Source organism: Bradysia coprophila (genome assembly GCF_014529535.1).
Source record: "Bradysia coprophila strain Holo2 chromosome X unlocalized genomic scaffold, BU_Bcop_v1 contig_416, whole genome shotgun sequence".
Taxonomy (NCBI): domain Eukaryota; kingdom Metazoa; phylum Arthropoda; class Insecta; order Diptera; family Sciaridae; genus Bradysia; species Bradysia coprophila.
Genome location: NW_023503334.1, coordinates 825,467 through 847,201, shown reverse-complemented (window position 1 = coordinate 847,201; position 21,735 = coordinate 825,467). Strand labels below are relative to the sequence as shown.

At 35.3% G+C, this 21,735-nt stretch overlaps 1 protein-coding gene across 1 annotated transcript; it reads left to right on the top strand.

Annotated features, from left to right (window-relative positions):
• Nucleotides 1-1,468: 1,468 nt before the first annotated feature.
• Nucleotides 1,469-7,907, top strand: LOC119069939 (attractin-like protein 1). The gene is made up of 9 exons (XM_037174163.1): nt 1,469-1,788; nt 1,929-2,162; nt 2,557-2,862; nt 3,062-4,912; nt 4,974-5,702; nt 5,766-5,892; nt 5,962-6,048; nt 6,785-6,866; nt 7,554-7,907. The coding sequence occupies exons 1-9, from the start codon at nt 1,568-1,570 to the stop codon at nt 7,706-7,708; spliced, it is 3,792 nt and encodes a 1,263-aa protein (XP_037030058.1). The 5' UTR covers nt 1,469-1,567; the 3' UTR covers nt 7,709-7,907.
• Nucleotides 7,908-21,735: the final 13,828 nt, after the last annotated feature.

The window sequence follows — 21,735 nt, the reverse complement described above, 5'->3', positions numbered from 1 at the left end:
CTTCTTCGTAGTATAATTGCAAGTTCTAGCAAAGACATTTTTGTAAAACAAAACTGTTTTCCTCTGCTTCCAGGTAATTTTTTTCTAGCCATGATTATGGTTCGTCAATGAACCGAATACAACAATAAATTAGTAACACTGTGCCTGCTGAACTGAGTAATGTTTCATTATTGGGTGGAAGCAAGCGATACAAGGATAAGCAATTATTTGTCACCAAAACCCAGCGATACAAAAAACCAAGCAATAAAAATTGAGAAAGGTCATAAACGTCTTCGATTTTATTTATGGATAGTGATACTACAAAGATAGTTTTTGGAAAATCTGAGTGACTACTTTCGAAGTCGGCGTGTAGATTATTTTCATGTAAAAAACAGGTGTTCCAGAAGTTGACAGTACCCTGTTTCGACCCGCCCTACATCACTATCCACGAAACATGGACTTGCGATTACGAATGCATGTCGACGGACATTAGTGCTGTCATCAGAGTCTTAAATAAGGCTTGATTTTCACTTACCAAAAAAGTACTCAGTGTGATAGTCAAAATTGAACTTTTTCAAATTTTGCTTTGTTTACTTGACAGCTAGCTCTCTCACGGAGTACTCTCTGTTAAGTGTAAACCATACTTAACTCTGATAGACCATAGTTTCATAGCTTCGCAGCATGCATTTTGATAACAGCACTGAAAAAGAGTTACATTATTGATGAATCCCTATGAGTAGCTTCAAACATTAACCTGACTTGTTTAAATCTAACCAGGTTCAGGTCGATTCAGTTTCTCTTCTTAAAAATATACATTCGATGACCGAGCTGTAGGCTTTGAGGGACTCCATTAGGGCTTATATAAACGCTGGGAAGTGGCAGTGTACATGCTCAGCTGTTTCAATCTCTGCATTTGGCTCAATTAGGGTCACCCACAATCCCCATAGTAAATAATTGAAAGCACCTTGGATCAAATGATATCAATTTTAGGGACTACTGGCTGATAGGAAGGCACATCCCATTGAAAAATCGATATTATGGCTCTTGTTTATCGATATGGATTTTTTTTTATACCAACATCGAAAGTTGATATGAGGGGCGAAAGTAAAAAAATGCATACCGTATTTTGAGGGGAGAAAGTATTAACTTTCGCCCCTTGTTTACAAATTTTGTCGACAAAATTTGCTGTAAGTATCAACTTTCGATGTTGGTATAAAAAAAATTAGTATGAACGACTCGCGGCGAAAGTAAAAAAATGCAGCCCGTACGATGCAGCCCTTGCCTTCGGCGCGGGCAGCAACTTTCGCACAGGGCTGCATTTTTTTACTTTCGCCCCTTGTCATTCAATGTACTATTTTGCCTGTCAATACGACATTTGAATATGTTACGATATAAATACCGATCACTTTGAAAAGCGCTACAACTGCTGGTAACAACAGCAAAAACAGTACTTTCAATAAGACCAACATAGCAAAACAAAAAAATTTCTGTACCATTTGAAGTGTCATACCAAGGATTTGGCTGAAATACGAAGATACAATACGAAAAAAAAAAAATGGTTTTAAGATGCTAAAGGAGTTGTTCCAAAATGTTTAAATTCACGTCAAAATATCGTCGGAAATGCATCATTCGATATTGGCCAATCATTTGCTACACAATAATAGCACTCTCGTATTTTTGTACAATCGTTAGTGGAAAGTGTTCTGATATAAAAGACTGTATGAATGGAGGAGTTTGTGGAAACGGGACTTGTGTTTGTGCGGATGGTTGGCAGGGTAATGAATGCCAGTTTTGCGGAGGAAAAGTCAGGTAATTCTGGTTATTTTTCAATTTACTTTATCCGACGAACAATTCGGACTAGCCAGCATCCGTTAGTCTACGACTTGTCTGGTTGTTTTGGCATGAAAAACATAGGTGGGACAGTGTACATTTCTCGTTTCCCTGCACAGATTAACTGACTTGGAAGGCAATATTCACGACGGTATTGGCAACTACTCTGTTGGCGTTAAGTGCAGTTGGCTGATCGATGCAAGAGATCACAATCTGTATGGTTTGACCTCACGTGAACAAAAGAAACCAAGTATTCGCCTTCATCTGGAAGAATTTGCAACGGAATGTGGGTGGGATCATCTTTATGTGTTCGACGGAGATAGTGTCGAGTCTCCATTATTAGCCGTCTTCAGGTGAGTGTCACTATGTTGTCCTTCGGTTTCTTTTTTCGTCTTATCAATTAATATTTTGTTTTTAATCCGACCCAACAACAACAACAGAACATTTCATTGTAATTTACTGTACAATGTGATGTCTGGTGTGATAGGTGTTGTATTGTGTGTTTGCACAACATTGACAAAATTGTACTGGTTCTCGCTCGTTTCACAGTCAAGTTCAAATTGTTGCGTAAAATTATTGAGTGGCAATCTAACTGTGGCACATCTTGATTGCATTTTTGCGAATTTCTTTTTTTCTTTTTAATCAAAATTGCATAAATCTTATCGTAGTTCGTAATTATTACACGGCTGACTTGACTGCCATATTGTTTGTTTATTTGATTAAATTTTTGTGTCATTCCCATTTCAGTGGACTTATGTATCGCAAGAATTTCTCCATTCGACGTGTTCCAGAGGTTGTGGCCCATTCCGGATCGGTGCTGTTGCACTTTTTCAGCGACGATGCATACAATATGTCCGGCTTTAATATTTCATACAAAATAAACGGCTGTCCAACAATCGATTCGTCGGTCAACTGTTCGAATCACGGCGTTTGCCTTGATGGAACGTGTACGTGCGATGGCGATTACATGGGTGCAGCGTGCCATGTGCCAAAATGTCTGAACAATTGCTCGTATTCGTTGAATCAAGGGATTTGCGATCCGCAGGCTCACAGGTAATATTCAGAACGTTTACGTGACAGTGATTTGTGTTGAATTCTCCTGGATGAAGACGAAACGCTAGAAATGTTAGTGCTGCTGACCGACAGTCTTCTATTGATTTTTAAGATCACTCCTGGACTGCTCAAAACTTAATTTTTCTGTTAATTTCGTTTCATGAAAACAAAAATTAATTTCCTTAAATCAAATTTCCAGATGCTCTTGCAATCCTGGCTTTGCTGGCAGTGATTGTACTCAGATCGCATCGCTGGGTTATTGGACAACAATTTCGCCCGAATTCGCATCACCCGTCCGTGGAAGTGCGTCGCACGGTTCAGCCGTCTGGGCCGACACACTTTACATAATTGCTGGTGAAAGTTACGGTCAAGGGGAACTGTTGACCACGTACGACTTCAATGGCAACGTTTGGGAGACCGTTCACACTTCCGGATCAATAATACCGGATCCACGGTACGGAGCGTCGACCGTCATGTATGGCGATAAGATTTTCATGTACGGAGGTGTGGTCGGAACGAAAGGCGTTTGCGACGAACTGTGGGCATTTGATGTCAGTGCAAAATTGTGGGAGAATATTGTGGTGAAATCAGAACCCTGTAATGCGACATGGATTATGTGTGGTCCACTGAAATCGGCGGGGCACACAGCAACCTTAGTGCCTGGCTATGATCCGACAACTAAAGCTCACTACCAGTACATGGTCGTCATTTTTGGCCATTCACCACAGTTCGGCTATTTGAATACGGTTCAAGAGTACACATTTGGCACGAGAGAATGGAAAATTGCCGATACGTTTGGATTTCCGGTTAAGGGCGGTTACGGTCACAGTGCAAGTTATGATTATTTGACGGAAAAAATTTATGTTTACGGCGGGATTGTGTCCGAAAGTGAAAGTAACCAATTGATAAGCAGCCATCTGTACAGTTACGAGCCGAAAACAAAGACATGGTTATTATTGACTGCAGCAGAAACTGGACGATTTTTGCATACAGCAAATTTTATATCTCATGGACTGATGATGGTCTTCGGTGGCAATACACACAACGATACGTCCCACAGTTTTGGTGCCAAATGCTACAGCAAAGAGCTACTTCTATACGACGTGATCTGTGACTCGTGGCACATTCAGCAAATGCCGAACGATCTCCGAACCGACCTAGCTCGTTTCGGACACAGTGCAGAAATGTTCAATCGATCACTGTTCATTTACGGTGGGTTCGATGGCCAAATGGTGTCCGACATGCTAAAATACACTCCGGGAAATTGTATTTCCTTACATAAATCCGAACAATGTCTATCAACACGTCCTGGATTAAAATGCGTCTGGGACATTCAAAAGTCCAAATGTGTTGCTGTCGGTGATATTGACAAAAGTATACTAAAAGTTAGAGACCAGGACATCTACCAACTTTGTCCGAAAGAGAGTCGCCTGGTTATGACACAGCAGTTGCTGCTCGATGCTTCACGGTGCGGTGATCTGTTGGACTGTCAGAGTTGCATTTCCACATCTTTCGGATGCACATTTTGTGGTGCAGGCATTTGCTCCAAAGACAAATGTCGAGACGTTCATCTGGATGGTGTTTCAATTCCAGCTTATCCGATTACGACACTAGACAAGTGTCAAGAAGATAGCGGACCAATTTGTGCTCAATTACATGCATGTCACGCATGTATATCTAATTCCCAGTGCTATTGGGACTATGAACAAAGTAAATGCAGATTAGTGGGTAATAGAACGGTTGAAGAACCACTTCCGTGTCCACCCTCTTGCTCTTCTCTGACATCGTGCAGTAATTGCACAACGGAGGAATGCATTTGGTGTCAAAATGAGCAACGGTGTGTGGACAAAAACGCGTACACATCCAGTTTTCCATATGGTCAGTGTCGTGAATGGACAACACTGACAACAAAGTGTAGGGTAGCCACGTCCGGCAAATCTCAATGTGGATTTTACAAGTCATGTGCACAGTGCCGAGACGATCCAGCTTGCGGCTGGTGTGATGACGGTTCGCGAACTGGTCTGGGGAAATGCCTTCCAGGCGGAGACAGGTTCGTAATTTTTCTTGTCTCAGCTATGTAACATTAAAGCAAATTATGTTGATGTTCACAGTGGTCCCCAAGAAGAGATGGAATGTCCAGTCCATCGGTGGCATTTTACGCATTGTCCCAGTTGTCAATGCAATGGACACAGTACGTGTGACGATGATAAGACGTGTCGTCAACCATGCGCTAATTTAACGACAGGCCAGAACTGTGAACGATGCAAGACTGGCTACTGGGGTAATGCAGTCAATGGCGGAATATGCCAAAAGTGTGAATGCAACGGCCAGGCAACACATTGTCACCATGAAACAGCAAAATGTTATTGCAGTACAAAGGGTCTGGCCGGCGATCATTGTGAGAAATGCGATGCGACGAATCATTATCACGGTGATCCGAGCAAGGGATCATGCTACTATGATCTCACCATCGACTACCAATTTACGTTCAATTTGTCGAAGAAAGAGGATCGACATTTTACCCAAATTAACTTTCGAAATTCGCCAATTAAGTCCGATATTGACGCTGATTTTAGCATCGTGTGCAGTGTGGCCTCTAAAATGAATGTTACGATGAGGATGGCTGGCGGACCGGAAAAACCGTTATTTAGTAATGTAAATTGTTCAACGTTTCGATACCGATTTTCGAAAACGGAACACCATTTTGGCATTGAAGACAACGTAACGCTGACCACGTTCTACGTTTACGTATACGATTTCCAGCCGCCGCTTTGGATACAGATCGCATTTTCTCAATATCCCAAGTTGAATTTACAGCAATTTTTCATCACATTTTCCACGTAAGTCAAGCCGCGAATGCAAAGTTTGTTTTTCGATCAATTTTAATTATGGCAAAATTTCAGCTGCTTTCTGTTACTGTTGATGATGGCGGCTATCTTATGGAAAATAAAGCAAAAATATGATATGTTTCGACGGCGCCAGAGGTTATTTGTTGAAATGGAGCAAATGGCCTCGAGACCATTCTCACAGGTACACAATCATATGTGACTGCTAATGCAACATTTTTATTTAAAAACACAAAAAACGATTCGCTTGCAGGTATTGGTCGATATTGAAAGTCGCGAAATGCTGGAAATATCTTCTGCCGTAGAAAACATTGCAAATGTTCAAAAGAAACGAAAAAAGGTATGATGAACACTGACACATTAACAATTATTAAAAGTCAGGGCAAATCGTCGGAATCTAGTACATGGTACACCCGTTTGTCCGTCTGTGAAGAGGATACAGTGAACAAATCTTAACCGATTTCAATGACTAAATATGCTCGGTCGTCGACATTTTGCGATAACAAAATTTAAAATTCATTTGCCCGACATGTCATTCAGTGCCCGACATGAAACGTTCAGTGTTTTGCCTCGGTTGAACTCATCAGCTGATGCATAGCCAGTGCTTCCAATCTTTGTATAGTGCGGTACTATATAGAGTCGTTTTACATGCGCACATTGTAGACAACGTAGCACAGACACTGAGTGTAGTTCGTTTTTACTTTGTTTACTATATAAGCAACGTGTGTTTGTGGACCAGTTAGTAGCAAAAAACTGCACATAGCAATAAGATTTTAGTTGAACTGTATTCGCATAGGTTTTGTGCAATGTGCATTAATACAAGGGCTTATGATTGGGAATTTTAATTCAGAAAATTCAAAAAAAAAAAAAATTCCGCAAAATTCTGAAAAGGTTACGGAAAAGTTCCGAAAACAAAATTTCGGAATTTGTCGGAACAGAATTTTAAGAATAAGAACTCTCAATAATAAGCCCTGATTCAGGGAAACTGAATTTCGTAAAAAACAAACCAAATCCGTTACTTCGGAAACGAAAACTTTTTTTTGAATTTTGCTTTATAAAAATAATCTAATTTCCAGGACTCACCAAGCCCAATAGCATTAGAACCCTGCAACGGCAATAGAGCTGCAGTTTTATCACTTCTAGTCCGGCTGCCTACAGGTAATTGTTTACAGTTCACCTTAGAATCATATTTGTAATCAATCATCAGGCACCGTATTTGGAAAGAATTATATTTAGGTTTCCGTTGTACATGATCGGTGCTACAGCAGCGTGAGCGTATTGAAGCGTAATTCTATTCACTGAATAATATGCAGGTCAACCTGTCAGGTTGAAGTTGACCTGTCAGGTTGAACCTAAAATTGACGCTAACTTCAAATCATGTCACATTCGGCCTAATATACCAGCGTGCATATCAGTCTCTCGTAAGGCCACTGTTTAAAACCTATGCCAAATCCTCACACTTACACGATACAGGAAACATTTTTTTCTGCGACTTGCAGTTTGAAAATGAAAATCAATATTGGTGTTATAATGAAGTTATTAAAGCCAAATGACTAACAGCTAAGTTAAATTACGTTAGTGAGACTTAAACAAGAATTTGCTTCAGCTATTTCTCTACACATACGATAAAAGCTTTCCTACGGTTTTATAACTATTTCATTCGAATAAACACGTAGTTTTGTTTGTATCATTGGATCAGCTGAAAAACAGATGAAACAAATGCATGTCTACGGTTCACTGACGTCCCCTGTAGTAATTCATCACTTACTTTTTCCGTCGTTGTCGATAAGAGTTGACTAGGCGTTTCTGAAAAAGTTCGACATTTAAAAAAATATTAAATTTTAGGTGGCCTACAACATTCACCTCCCGGACAAGCGGCCGGTTTGGCTGTTGCTAGTTCATTAGTGACATTAGGCAATCCCAGACGACCGTCGATAGACCTTCCAAAAGAGCCTAAGGCAAAGCGAAAACAAAGCCAACATCCGGATAGTTGTATATAAGACAAAAGAAAGAAAGAAAAAACGTTTCAAAAATTTAAATAATTGCACGTAGGTATTTAAACTGAGAACAGAACATAGAAGAAAGAAAGAAAAAACAACATTTTAAAATTAAGTCAACTAGACATTAAGCATAAACAAAATGAGATGAGAAAGCAGGAAGAAGAAGAAAGAAAGAGAAAAACAACACTAGAGAGAGAACTGTTATATATATATTTTTATGATAAAATTGGGAATGATGAATGCTAAAAAAAAACTGCGAGATTGAGTTGGTTGAGAGTGACTAAAAAATGAATTGAAAATGATGTGCTATTTTACAATGTGAGTCAGTGCAGATAAAAGACGACAGAGCGCCGGAAAGAAACTTAAAGTTTTCTTTGTCTTTTTTTTAATTAATAAATTTGTATTTGAGAGAGAAAATGAGAGAGAGAGATAAATAAGAGTAGTGTAGCAACAAAAAAGATGATGTTCATAAGACTAAGAGAAGAAGAGCTATTTCATATCTCATATTTTCATTGAGCGGTCTGTAGGTGATAATTGGTTTTTTATCGGATTCAAATGATTGAGAATTTGAATGATGTGCAAAAATGGAAACTATTTTTTTTAAAATACTTGAAGACATTTTTTTTAATGGAAATAATATTGAAAAAGAAAAACTAAATATTTTTCTTATAGAATAGTAACTCGCCGTGTAAATTCAATGTCAGTCGGTAGAACATGTATAACGTAAGATAAATATATCAGTCAAAAATAAAACAAGCTATGTAATAGTATCACTGCGACTGGTGTGCATTCGCCCAAAATATCCACTGCTATTCAGATCATTTGTCATTGGAGAAACGTCATAGTTTCCTATAAAAGTCAGAAATATTTTTGATTTTACAGTCCCAAATTAGGAATCATAACTAGAAACAGCAACTGCCAACCGATAAATATATCTAGATAGATCGTACTAAACAATACAATAGATATTAACTGAAGAGAAAGCCGCTGTTCTAGTTATGCATTTATGGAGATTTTGAGTGCTGTAAAAATTTCTGATTTTTTTATGCTTTTCTCAAAAGGGCCGATGATCACGGTTTCCCTTTCCTCGCCACATTTTAAAGTACTAAGAACTATGCAAAATTCTTTATGACATTTAACTCCCCCCCACCCAACAATTTCTTTGAATAATACATATTTTTGAGAATTGTAATTCCGAATACTAACCCCATTGGACCCTGACCTGTTCAAATATTACAATTTTCGTACTACGTGCAAAAGTCCATTGAGCGGTCAGTACACTGTAATGACAGCACACTACGTCATATATTATAACCTACACTAACCGCTTACATACATATTGATTGTACCATGTACCACTCAACCGCTGGAGTATTGACGGTGATATGCAAACATGAACATGAACACGGCTGTCATAAGCATAAATGAGTAGAATATTTTTGTGTATCCCTGTTTGTATACCAGCTAAATGAACTAAGCTAAGACCAGATGAAATTGTAGTTGATCCGATATTTTGATGCAATATTGCTGGAGGTTTTTTTGACATACCAGACGCATTAGGTCGTATATAACAAACAAAAGCAAAAAACAAATATTCCAAACCGCCTGTCATTTTTGTTTCGATTAATTTTTCGAATATTATGGTTCTACGTTGTCGCTATTACCGGGGATGTAACAGGAGCGAGAGTCATAGAAAAAATAATAATATAAAACATTTGGACTGGGATAGGTCGATAGGTGGATTAACTCCGCAAGGAATCACAAACTTCACCATTTTCTCGACCATTTTAGCCACGGACAATCCAAATTTGTCAAGGGGCGGCAGAATTTTTATGTTAATCTAAATATCTGAAGATCTGACCGCACTCCTTGAAAGTTACATCCCTCGACAGCGACAACATCCCGACATTAATTAGTCATTATTTTGGTGAATAAGAAAATTTGAATTTTTACTAGTCGTAAACAAAGTGCATAAAAATAATTTTTAAAATAAAACGATGATGTGCATTTGACAGATTCACGTTCTTTTGGTGATTTTTATTTCTTCAGCATCACAGCTTCTCGAAGTATTATTTAGTTTCAGTATTTGTAGACTCTGAATAAGGTTTTTGTTATTTTGTTACTTGACATGTGTCTAGTTGGAAATGGAGTATTTTTCAGCACTAGTACTGAAATGAGATGTTCTTTTCCACAGCTGGTGCTGAAATGTGACAATGTTTATTCCACATCCAATGCCTATAGGCACTATAGCGCTTTCCACATATATTATTATTTCAGTAGTGCACTGTGCGATCCAAGCAGTGCATTAATAGATTTATTCCTAACTTGTAACTTAGGATTTGCTGTTTTAACCCTTGATAGGACAATCGCAATTTTGTTTTTTTAGTTACGAAAGAGGCTATCACGGATCAGGATCATGCAATAATGAATTAACTCTATTTTCCGGATACCTTGATCACTCTCCACAGTTCACGTACTTTCAATAATAACAACCATGTTTCTATCTAAGTATGTCGATCCATCTGTGGCTCTGAATGTGTACATCATTATTGCACGATCCTCAAGATGTATCGTGGTTACCTTGTTCACTTTTCACTAGTTGAAGCTAGCGGAATCAGTAAAATCCGTCTATAACCAGAATTGGTTGGACATTGCGATTATTATTATTCTCAAGATTCTCAAGGCCAGGGGCCAATTTTTGGGAAAGCATTTTCCCATATCTTCTTAAGTTCTCTAAAATTTTCTGATTTTCACCAAAATCTATTTTTGGAAAAATTTCTGAAAAAATATAAGAAAATTTGGAAAAATACAGGAAAAATGTTTCCCATAAATAATTTCTGTCTAAGGTAAAAGCAAAATAAAATGATTGAGTCTGGTCAGACTTGATCATTTTATTTTGCTTTCATTTTAAATTCTAAATTCTGATTTTTTATTTTTTTATTTTACTAAATGAGATAATGCTTCGAAATGCTTTGACATGTCCAAGGAAAAAATGAATCACCAATAAAGTGAAAGTGTAGTGTGTAATGGAAACTTGCGATATGAGAAAACGCTTTTTTTTTGTTGAGACATAAAAAAAAACTGAAGAAGCACACAAAAATGGAGATGGTGGGACAGTCAGTAAAACAAATGTGTAAATATGTAAATTAATTTTAAAAATGAATTATATAAATTATGAAGAAAAACAAAATAAAAAAAGAAAATAAATTAAATAAAAATGGAAACACAGAATCAATACTCAGCTAAAAAATAAAAGAAAAACTAAAGTAATTTTGACTCCCATTTTCTTTGAGCTCTACATTATTATTGTGTAAGATATCATCATCATCATTTTTTTTATTAAAGATGTGATACGACGTTTCATAGGTTTTAGATAGGCGAAGATAGTTATTTTATAGAATAATTTTTACATTTAATTCATAAAATTAATTAAATTGTAAAAATTCTTTTTTTTATTATAAATATTCCAATTTAAAATTTACATTTTGTCGAACATTTTTTTTTGTTTTTACTGCTTTTCGTTTCTCTATTCCACGCCTTTTTCTCTTTTGTTGTTGCTGTTGGTGTTGTTATTCTCATTCCGTATTATGGTTCATAGTTGCGTTTTGTTCCTAAACTGTACTGCAAAAATTAATCATCCCGTTTTGCTATATGCTATCTGAGATCTTTTTTTCGGAATAGCTCAGTTAGCTAACTGAGCTATTCCGAAAAAAAGATCTCATTTATTCAACAAAGCTCAAAAAAACGACAAAAATATATGCTATCTATTAATAATACCTACAGATTGAGAATTATAAAAACGGACAATTTGCACAACATACATACGGACTCATGTGAAATGAATAGAGAGAACTGAAATTAATTTGTTTGAAGTTGTCCCTTGTTGTTGTTATAACTCTGAGACTGTAGATAAAGAAACGTCCAAAACCCAAGAAATACTCCGCTAACAAGTCACACAAAAACTAAGGCTCGGAAGAGGTCGACCGCAGTCAAAAGACTATGTGAGGATGACCTGACCCAGGTTTCAGGTTTCCAGGCATTTCAGGTCAGGTCAGAATTTATCAAATCAGGTTCACGTCAATCAGGTTGACCTCACCTGTTCCGATCTTTAACAAAAACTCGAAATTGTGAAGCCCAAACTGTTTATTGTGCTCTCCGAAATACACCATCCGCTTGACACTGATGCGTCAAATATCTTAGATTTATTCAAAACCTTGCATAGTCTCTGTGAACTGTAATTATTTATCACCTTAACTGTGCACATAGCTAGCCTACTTTATTGGTCTCCGTTGAACTAACGACGTACATTCATGTATGAATGGAGGAGTAAAGGATTTCGGAGAAAGGTGTTTCACCATCTTATAAATTTCACAAGTTTGGATATTCGATGCATTACAACATACAACCTTAGGAAGTTCACTTTACACACTTTTAGTGGATCAACTGTAAATACGCAATGTGTGCAATAATATGATTCTTTGTAAATGTGTGCAAAGAGCAGAGAATTCCCTACAGTCCCTACAGTCAGAGGCAGTGAAATTTCAGTATGAAATTGCTTCAGATGTTTTTCAGCTGATTAACACATACAATCAAAACCGCAGAGTTCCCACTCCTCCTAAAATTCATAAAATGTACCGAATCCTCCTAAAATCTCCTAAAATCTTCTAAAACTCCTACAATTCCTAAAATGAGCTCACACTCTCGAAGAAATTTTTTAATAATACTGAAAAACTAAAAACGGTAAAAACAGCAAAATTATGCGGCAATGAATTTGAACTTCTGTATGAACCTGACTCAACTTGCGAAAACACTCCTTTCTTTGAGTCATGCAAATAGCGATCCTGAGATGAGGCGACATAACTACACGGTCAATATCGTCAGGAACGATATTATCAGCTGGACGATATTATCGTTATTTTCTTTTTCTGAACAAATTTATCGTTATTTTGGACGATATTATCGTCCTGGGCGATAATTTTTGGGACGATAATATCGTTCTGGACGATAGTATCGTTCAGAACGATAATATCGTTTTTAATTAATTTATTTTTTTAAATTTGAGACGATAATAGCGTTTTTTATTTATTTAAAATAAAAATTCTAGACGATAATATCGTCCTGGGCGATATTATCGTTCTGGATGGTTGTTGAAGACGAAACACAAAATCTTGTAGATAAACACCTTTTTATAGACGGCAAATATATATTAAAATTGGTTCATTTGGTTCCGTAAATTTAAATTTTATATAGAAAAATTACACAGACTAATTATGAGACGATGCCGGATCGCTCGGCGTGTTAAAACTCTTTTTATGTACAATCAAAGTTGGTATTCATTACGTAAAAAGATGAATTATTTAGGGACGAACTAAACGCCTTTTTTAAACACTGATGTGTAGGTGATTTCCTCTGACAATTACCACCCAAAACTAAACGATAATATTGCCCTGGGCGATATTATCGTTTTTTTAAACGATAGTATCGTCCCGGACGATATTATCGTTTAAGAAAACGATAATATCGCCCAGGACGATATTATCGTTTTGGACGATATTATCGTACAGAAAACGAAAATATCCATTAGATTTTCTAGAACGGTAATATCATCCAGAAAACGATAATATCGTTTTTTGAACGATAATATCGTCAAGAAAACGATACTATCGTCCAGACAATATTTTAGAATTTTTCAATTTAGACGATATTATCGTCCTGGATGAAAATTTTTTGGGCGATAATATCGTTTTTTTGGACGATAGTATCGTCTAAAAAACGATAATATCGATTTTGAGACGATACTATCGTCCAAAAAAACGATAATATCGTTCCTGACGATATTGACGGTGTGGAAATGTCCCGCCACCGATCCTGAACGTGGATTTAGCGAAGCATCTTCACAAAAAAAATCGAGTTCAGAAAAACTTTCCGATATCGAGAAATCTCTCCAGATCCAGTAGAAAATTTTTTTTAGTGCACAAGAGCTGATAAATGATGGAAACAAAATTATGGTGAATCTTGTTAATTCGAAAGGCGCAGTCGACAAGAAAAACCTGATAAAGGATCAGTTGCTGGCTAGTCGAGACTGGCGTCAGAAAAGAGGAAATCATAAAAGTTTCAATTATTAAACTACATAAGGAAAAATATGTTTTGACAAAAAAAAATAACTTTTTGTCAATTTTCTTAAACATTTTTAGTATTTTACGAAGTGTATGAGAAACAGAGAAACAGAGCAAAAATTCCTCCGGAAATTACTTATACAACCTTTCCCACATTTTAAAAAATTCCTCCTAAAATTCTCCTAAAATTCTCCTAAAATTCTCCTAAAATTACCTTCCAAATCTCCTAAAATACTCCTAAAATTGCCTTTAAAATTTCCTAAAATTCCTAATTTTAGGAGCCTTCCTAAGCCTTGGGAACTCTGAAACCGTTTATACTTGTTTATACGGCTGAAGCTGATAGTGATACACGCAAGCGCGTTGTAGTGGTAAAACCGTATAAGAACGTATAAACGCGTTTTGATTGTATGTGTGGATCAGCTGAACAACAGCTGAAGCGATTTCATGCTGAAATTTCACTGAGTCAGTGAACTGTAAACAGGAATATTGATTTAATTTAAACCATCCTTGGCATAATGTTATCAGTAGGTAGCAGATGGACATACTTTTTAGGTCAACGTACCTAACATAATATTTCACTGCATATTCCTCGACACATTGGTCTCATACAACAAAAATTGTGTTAATCCAATGAAGTAACAAGTTTGGTGCTTTTAAATCGTGTAATTTATTATCATTCCGACTCACGTGTAATGCCTCTTTTATTTTGTCAATCTATAAAAACGCTTAAATGAGATTAACAAATTTGCTATCCACTAATGTTATGTTTGTCGACTGTTACAGGTTAATTTGTTTATATAGACTAATTCGTTGTATATGGCATTTTGATTTTCCTTTTTTCCTTTCACCTTGTGATGTATAGTGGAGGTAAGCGACGTCACAAAACTGAAACTTAAATCGCTTGAAACTTTTCTTGAAAGTCAAAGTCATTTTTCATTGGAGATAAAGAAAAAACAGCTCCCATCTTATGTTCCAGGAAATGTTATTTTTGCGAGAATTTCAAGCGATTAAATTTAAAACTTTTAAACTATTTCATAAATTTATGTTGTCTCAATGATCTGCAAATTTTTAATTGAAATAAACGTCTTATCTCATAGTGCCATTATCGTTCTTGTTTTAGATTTCGTATAAGTATCGAAAAGGGTATTTTACATAATTATCCAAAAAATACTCTCATTCGCTAAAAAAGCATTTTAGAATGCTTTAGGAAATAGTTATTTTCGCAACAAGTGACGAAAAGTAGCAGTTTCCTTTGTCTTTATTGCGAAAAACGTTGTATACAACTCGATGATAAATGCTTTTTTAGGCACACGATGTGTATTGTCACACTCAGCCCACGGTCTCGAGTGACAATCTACACATCTACATTATACAACCGAGTGATAACGAATATAATATAGAGAAATGAGAGAATTAACAGAAACACGAAATTTGGAAAAAGACGGCATAAGTGAATGTTTGTGACATTAATTATTTTTGTACTGTTTTGCACACGTAAATACTGTCAATTTCATACCTAAGCTGCTGTTACTACTATACTTCATTTCTCTGATTTCATTTGCCGATTGAAATGACATACGAAATGAGAGAAACCCGTGAAAAGGGTAATAACAGCAACAAAAGCTTAGATTCGAAAGAAAGAAAGATTCGCAATATTTCCGTGGGTTTCATTTTTTTTATAAATAAAAGTAAAATATTTTCCCTAAAGATATGCCTTATTGAAAAAAAAAGTTTTATAAAAATTCGCGGCAACATAATAATCATCCATTTGAATTTAAATAAAAGATTGCAAGGGCAAACTTTGCTTGTACTAACAAAAATCATAAATAAAAAATTTCAATAACGATTCATGACATTTTTTTTCGAAAGCCTTCTTTCCATATAGGGTATATGGTGGTCGTAAATATCACTATTTTTTTTAAAGCTATTTTCATTACTTTTCTGGAAGTGCGTTACTTGCTCATCGTTAAATAGATACCACAGTTCATCTAATTTGAAGTAAGATTATTGAAGCTATATTTAATAGGTCCATCATCAGTTACTCCGTGACTATAGGTCAGAAAAGCTGTCGAGAGAGCCAATCCACGATATTCATTTTCAATGGTTTAGCTCGCCTCAAGATTTTTCAAAAGCCCACAGAGGCGTACACAAACTCTGAGATGATGTTACAGACATACAGTAGTGCAATCGGTTATGGCCTTTATTTGACAAAATTTACTATTTAGATTAAAAACAAACAATGGTCCGAAAATGATTCTTTTTTAGTCCACTTTGAGTCCATTTTTATCGCAGAATCATTTTTTTCCATAGACTTGTCAGTAAAATTCAAGTATTCAATATTTTATCTCCTTTAACTAACGAAAATCACTAGTTTCAACTCATCATTTAAGTGCTCACTGGTAAAATCCATTCATTCATTTATTTCATTTATTTTTGTGTATAAAGAGTGACCGAAATTGAAGTAGTTATTTCTGCGATAGAGTGATAAATATGTTTCTAGCGGCTAGATGCGGCCGCCGAACGAATTGCATTTGTTGAGAAAATTGTTGTATGCAATTCGGCGATAAGTTTTTAAGGTACATAATGTGTTATGTCAAACTCGTCCAGCGGTATTGAGTGAAAACATTTATAACTTGATTGCATAAATAACAATAATGAAAATCAAGTAACAAAATTAAAATTATAAATATTTATCTTTACGACAACACCATTACTAAATGATATTCCAAAAAAAAGAAGTTAAATGTGCAAAAAAGCTTAAACAAAATATTATGAAGACGATAAAGAGAGACATTTAAAATGATAAAAGAAAGATCGATTTTGTATTATATTATAGGTAAAAGAAGGATAAAATTCTGTCTAAATATAAAATTTAAAAATAAAAACAAAACAAAAAAATAAATGAAAACAGAAGAAATAAAAAAAATATTTTTAATATCTCTTTGACATAAGTAGATAGTAATTATGTAGAATAAAATAACAGTTTTCCAATAGGTTTATTGAAAATGCAATGCAGGACAAAAAAATGAACAAACAAATGAGATAAATTGAAAGATAAATAAATTCAAAGAAGAAATAAAAAATGAAAAGAGAAAACGAATCCACCTTGTAACATTATTTGTTGACTGAAAAATAATACACAACAAAACATTTGACGAAAGCAAAATTAATTTAGATTTTTTTTTCTTATTCTACTCCGTAGTTCGATTTTCCTTGTCCTTTATGTAGTTCTGTAAAACGATTAGAAATGGTCTTTTTAAGTTATTCGAAATAACTTTTTCCATGAATGTGCAATGTATGCGTAATAAGGTAAATGTATTAAACTAGCTACGAATTTTGAAGCAAAATTCAAAATTAAATATTGAAAATGTGAAAAGTTCACGTATTCACCTATTTAATTCTTATCCATGCCTATACGTATACATTACTGATCCATTTCCATCCATCACATCACCGTCATCACTACTAACCCATTTTTACCACAAGTAAAGTACTAGTCTTTTGTAGCAATTGCTGTTCAATCACTAAAATTTCACTCAGTATTTTTTCTTAGATTCGTTCAAAAGAAAGCCCTCAATAAGTCTTGTTTTCCTTTCCCCAATATTCGGAACCTGAACTAAGATTTCAGGTTTGACCCGAACTTAACCTGCATCTGAACGTTCTCTTTCAGAAATTTTCAGGTTGGATTAGGTCAACTTCAGGTTCATGGCATGTGTTTGGATCAAATCCGAAAGTAAAAGTTCAGGTTCCGGTTAAGTTCGAGTTGACCCTGAAATCTTAGTTCAGACGGGTTGAATTCCGATTAGGGTCGACGTGAATTGAAACAGGTCTTTAAACATTTGACAGTCAGCAAGCATACCAAGCATACCAAGCATACCATTAATTTTACCATCGAATCTATTACTTTTCATTTCATCCACACATTTTCAAGAGATTGATTTCAAATATTATATATTAAGGCACTTTTGCTTGTAAGCCTAAAATCAATCGTCCAAAACATGTACACAAATAACGATTACTTTATTTTTTTAAACATGTTTTTGCTAATATAAAACCGCATTGGTCGGAGCTTGTCGTTTATTCATAGTCGTTATCGATAGCAGATGATTTTTCTTTAGATTATTACACTTCAACAGATGAACAGTAGGAGAAAATCCTATGAATCAGGTTTATAAAAATCTAGTTCAATCAATGAATGGTCAAAAATTTGTTAGGTTGGATGGAGATGCTCTAAGAATAAATGATGAGGTAAACACCTGTCCGGCTAAACATTTAATTTAAGACTTTAGATATCGACAGTTAAATTATAGCTACTTCTGTATAAATCTTGATAAAGGTAAGCAGCCGTAAGTGTTGCAATAAGAAAATTTGCATCCATCTTGCTCTCTCTATCTCTCCTTAAATGTTTGAGTAACAGCCCTATTAATTTGAATCTTTGAGTAAAACGGTAGGCCGGATCAAAAGTGTATGTTTACAACAGTAAAACTGCTTCTTCAAAAATGGATATTTCGACGTAAGTTGTAATGAAAAATTCCATGAAATGTTCGTTCAAGGATCTCATGTAACCATTCTTAGATTTAATTTGTGATTCTTTACTCGTTAATTTTAACATTCTCCAATTTGATGGCGACTGTATGCATACCAATTTTGCAGGTTTGTGGTTTTTTTTAGTCAATAACAAACATTAGCAAAAAATATGTTTCACATCAAAATGTAACACAAAACTACAACGAAAATAAATCAAGATAAAATCAAAATTTACGCTTCCTTATTTTCTTAGTCTGGTGGATGAATCATTTGAAGTGTTGCACAATTCAGATGAACGGGTCAAAAGTGGTAAAAATTGAATGCCAAATCTAAATGAACGGTAATGTATTGTGTGGTTTGTAAATATGTAAGCAAGAGAAATGTTAGGAATTTTTACGTGCACGCCTAATCACGTAGAGTGCAGTAAGTACGTGGTTGCAAATTTTTATTTTGACTAGTGACTCTTCAAAATAAAAATTTGCAACCACGGTCGTAATGGGCTTTTACTTATTTAGAAAGATTTTTTTATGATGACCATCAATCGTCTCGTGACGCCAAATCGTACAAGGACTTAAGTTACACTATCTCAATTTAGCTCGACGAACATTGTTTTAAGTCACACCAAAAAACAACGTAAAAAATCAATGGCTAGAAACCACAGAACAATTTAAACATTAATAACTAGCAATGATTCGTGGATTAAAATAGTTATTTGTGCCTACGGCCTCGTGTCATAATAATTACACATCTAGAGCCTAATAAAGTATTGTGCATCGAGCTGCATACAACATTTTATGCCATTTATTATAGGCATCTAACATTTTACCGTCTGTGCAAGTGATAGATACTTCTTTAAATTCAAACTAGTAGATTTTCAAGAGATAGCTGGTTTTTGCAGTTTACGATTGTTGCATCGAATTTTCTGAAAATTCGATATGTTTTCCCTAGGGTCGAAAGTGGCTTATTATATGTAACCATTACATAACTCGGTATAAAAGTTGAAAAGTCTCGTTTTTGTGTGTTTATTGACCTCGGCTTCGTCTCGGATCAACAAAATTCACACGAAAACTCCACTTTTCAACTTTTTCTCCCTTGTTATGTAAATAACTATTTCAACCCTTCGGCCCACAAGACTTGTGGATTTACTTCAGGTAAAACAGCAAATTTAAAGTTCAAATGACCGGTACAACAATTTCTATAGATACAATTCAATTCAATTTCAAGTACTAAATACGATCTCCACATACCCTCTTCATCACAATATAACAAAAAGCAGAGCTTCTAAAATTAATCGAAAATATTTTTCATGTTCGACCTCGGGGGATATTAGCTTTAGCCGATGTCGTTATATTGAAATGTCTTCCGAATTTTATGATACATTTGGCGCCGTGGCATTTTTTATTCCAAAAAATAATCTTTCAGTTCGCTCTAATTTCTGTTGCCAAATCCTATTACCTTTTAAGCCCATGCGGTTATACATCTCCGTTATTGTTACTAAAACATTTCCACAGAAAACCCAATTGACGTAAGTTCTTACCTTCTTATCGGTCTTGAGAAAAACCAAAGATACGACGTTACCTTCTCATACTCTACCTGCCATGCAATGTTGTAAAAATGTTGTTGTTATGCATCGAATACCATACAGTCGAAATTACATAATAATGATGTTAAGTAGTTGGTTATGAGTAATACGGATGAATATGGTGGTCAAATAAAACCGATTCGCATTTTAGCCAACGAAACTATCATCGTATAACTACAATAATACGAAATAGCCATTCAATTGTTTTGTACGTTATATATTATACATACTCGTTGCGCTTTCATGACCATTGATTTGATATATACGCGAAATTTTGTGATCACTCATGTGTTTATTGTATGATATTGTTATGCCTTGTTTGAACTGCCGCATTCAGTGGGTTTTGCAACATCTCTTTTTCTTTAAATCCAAGCAAACACATATATGTTGTACAAGAGGTTATTCATTAATAACGTGCGTGTTTAGGGGTAGGGGTCTCGTTGAAAATGCGACGTCTTATGTTACCTTCAAATGATATTTGGAGAATGGGGGTCAGAAACGGCGACGAAAATTCATCATCATCGTCATTTGTGGATGACCCCCAACATCTGCTGTTAGAGTTAATTACCATAGAGCATTGTGATTGTTATATTGACCAATGCGGTAATTTTTCATGTGGAATTTTGACATCAACGTGAGGGCTGTTACAGACAATTTCTTATGTTACTTCAATTCCTGTGTCACATCAGATGCTTATGTAAATGATACAATTTGAATGGGCAGCAAAAATTTCATTTCCACTACTTCGTAATGACTCATTTATTTTAGAAAATTATCCATAGAAGAAAACGAGGCCGTGTGTTCCTCCATTGACTATGGCGAATAGGATTTTAACTTTGCATTTGGAATACACAGATTGGGTTCTATTGCAGTTGAGTTCTTTTCCTAAAAATTCGTTGCAAAATGGCACTAGTATGTTTAGTGATCGAGATCTTCATTCGGGCTGGGTAGCTCTGTCACGTGTCCCGACCATGACTTTTCATACAAAAATTTTCAAGTTGACTTTGAGCCTTTAAAAAAGCTCTCAGCTGAGTATTTCTAATGCGACATCAAAAAGTGTGCGCTGTACATTTCCAGGATCATTCAGGCATGCCTCATACGAAAATCGAATACACTTATCATTTTGATGTTTATCGTCTTGTTAAAATAAATTATCTTTATCTCCCTATATCCGGATCAGAATTTGTCACTTTTAAATTCAAATTGAGATTTTGCGTATGACTTTTCTGATTTACAGTTTTAACTACTTCACATTGAATGAACAACCGATTAAATGTTCCGAAGTTTCAAATTGACTGATTTTTAATGGAAAATTGCCTTACTGTTTATATATTCTTGAGTCACTTTTAACAGTTTGAGATGGTTTAGAAAGGGAGTATGGTCCTACCAGTTGAACAAGATTTATTTTTGTCTAGGACCTGAAAACGTTGAGATCTTAAGATTTTTATGTTTTATTTCTATTAATTCTTTCTTTGTTAACATCAAACCAGCCAGTGATCTGTATCCGTATTATTGAAAACTTACAAAAAAAATATCACATCAAATTTCTTGAACAGATCAAAAAGATGACTCAAAAGGGCATCATTTTTTTTGTTATTTTATTCCGGAAACTTACCTTATGCACCTAATTTCTACTGCACCTATTATCGTTGCAAAAACTATTTCACAACTTTCAATAGTCACAAATAAGATTAGATTTCCACATAAAAAAAATCAACTATCTCACGCAGACGGACTTCCGATTAACACACATTACAGATCCTCGATTAAGAAATTAATTACAGCTTGCTGTACGCGAAAAA

What these genes read in the sequence shown, in the direction of transcription:
- LOC119069939 (XM_037174163.1), top strand. Translation starts at nt 1,568, where the DNA reads ATGTTTAAATTCACGTCAAAATATCGTCGGAAATGCATCATTCGATAT. An exon ending in TTTTTCATCACATTTTCCAC is followed by an intron (nt 5,703 to 5,765) that starts GTAAGTCAAGCC and finishes GCAAAATTTCAG; the next exon opens with CTGCTTTCTGTTACTGTTGA. An exon ending in CCTCGAGACCATTCTCACAG is followed by an intron (nt 5,893 to 5,961) that starts GTACACAATCAT and finishes ATTCGCTTGCAG; the next exon opens with GTATTGGTCGATATTGAAAG.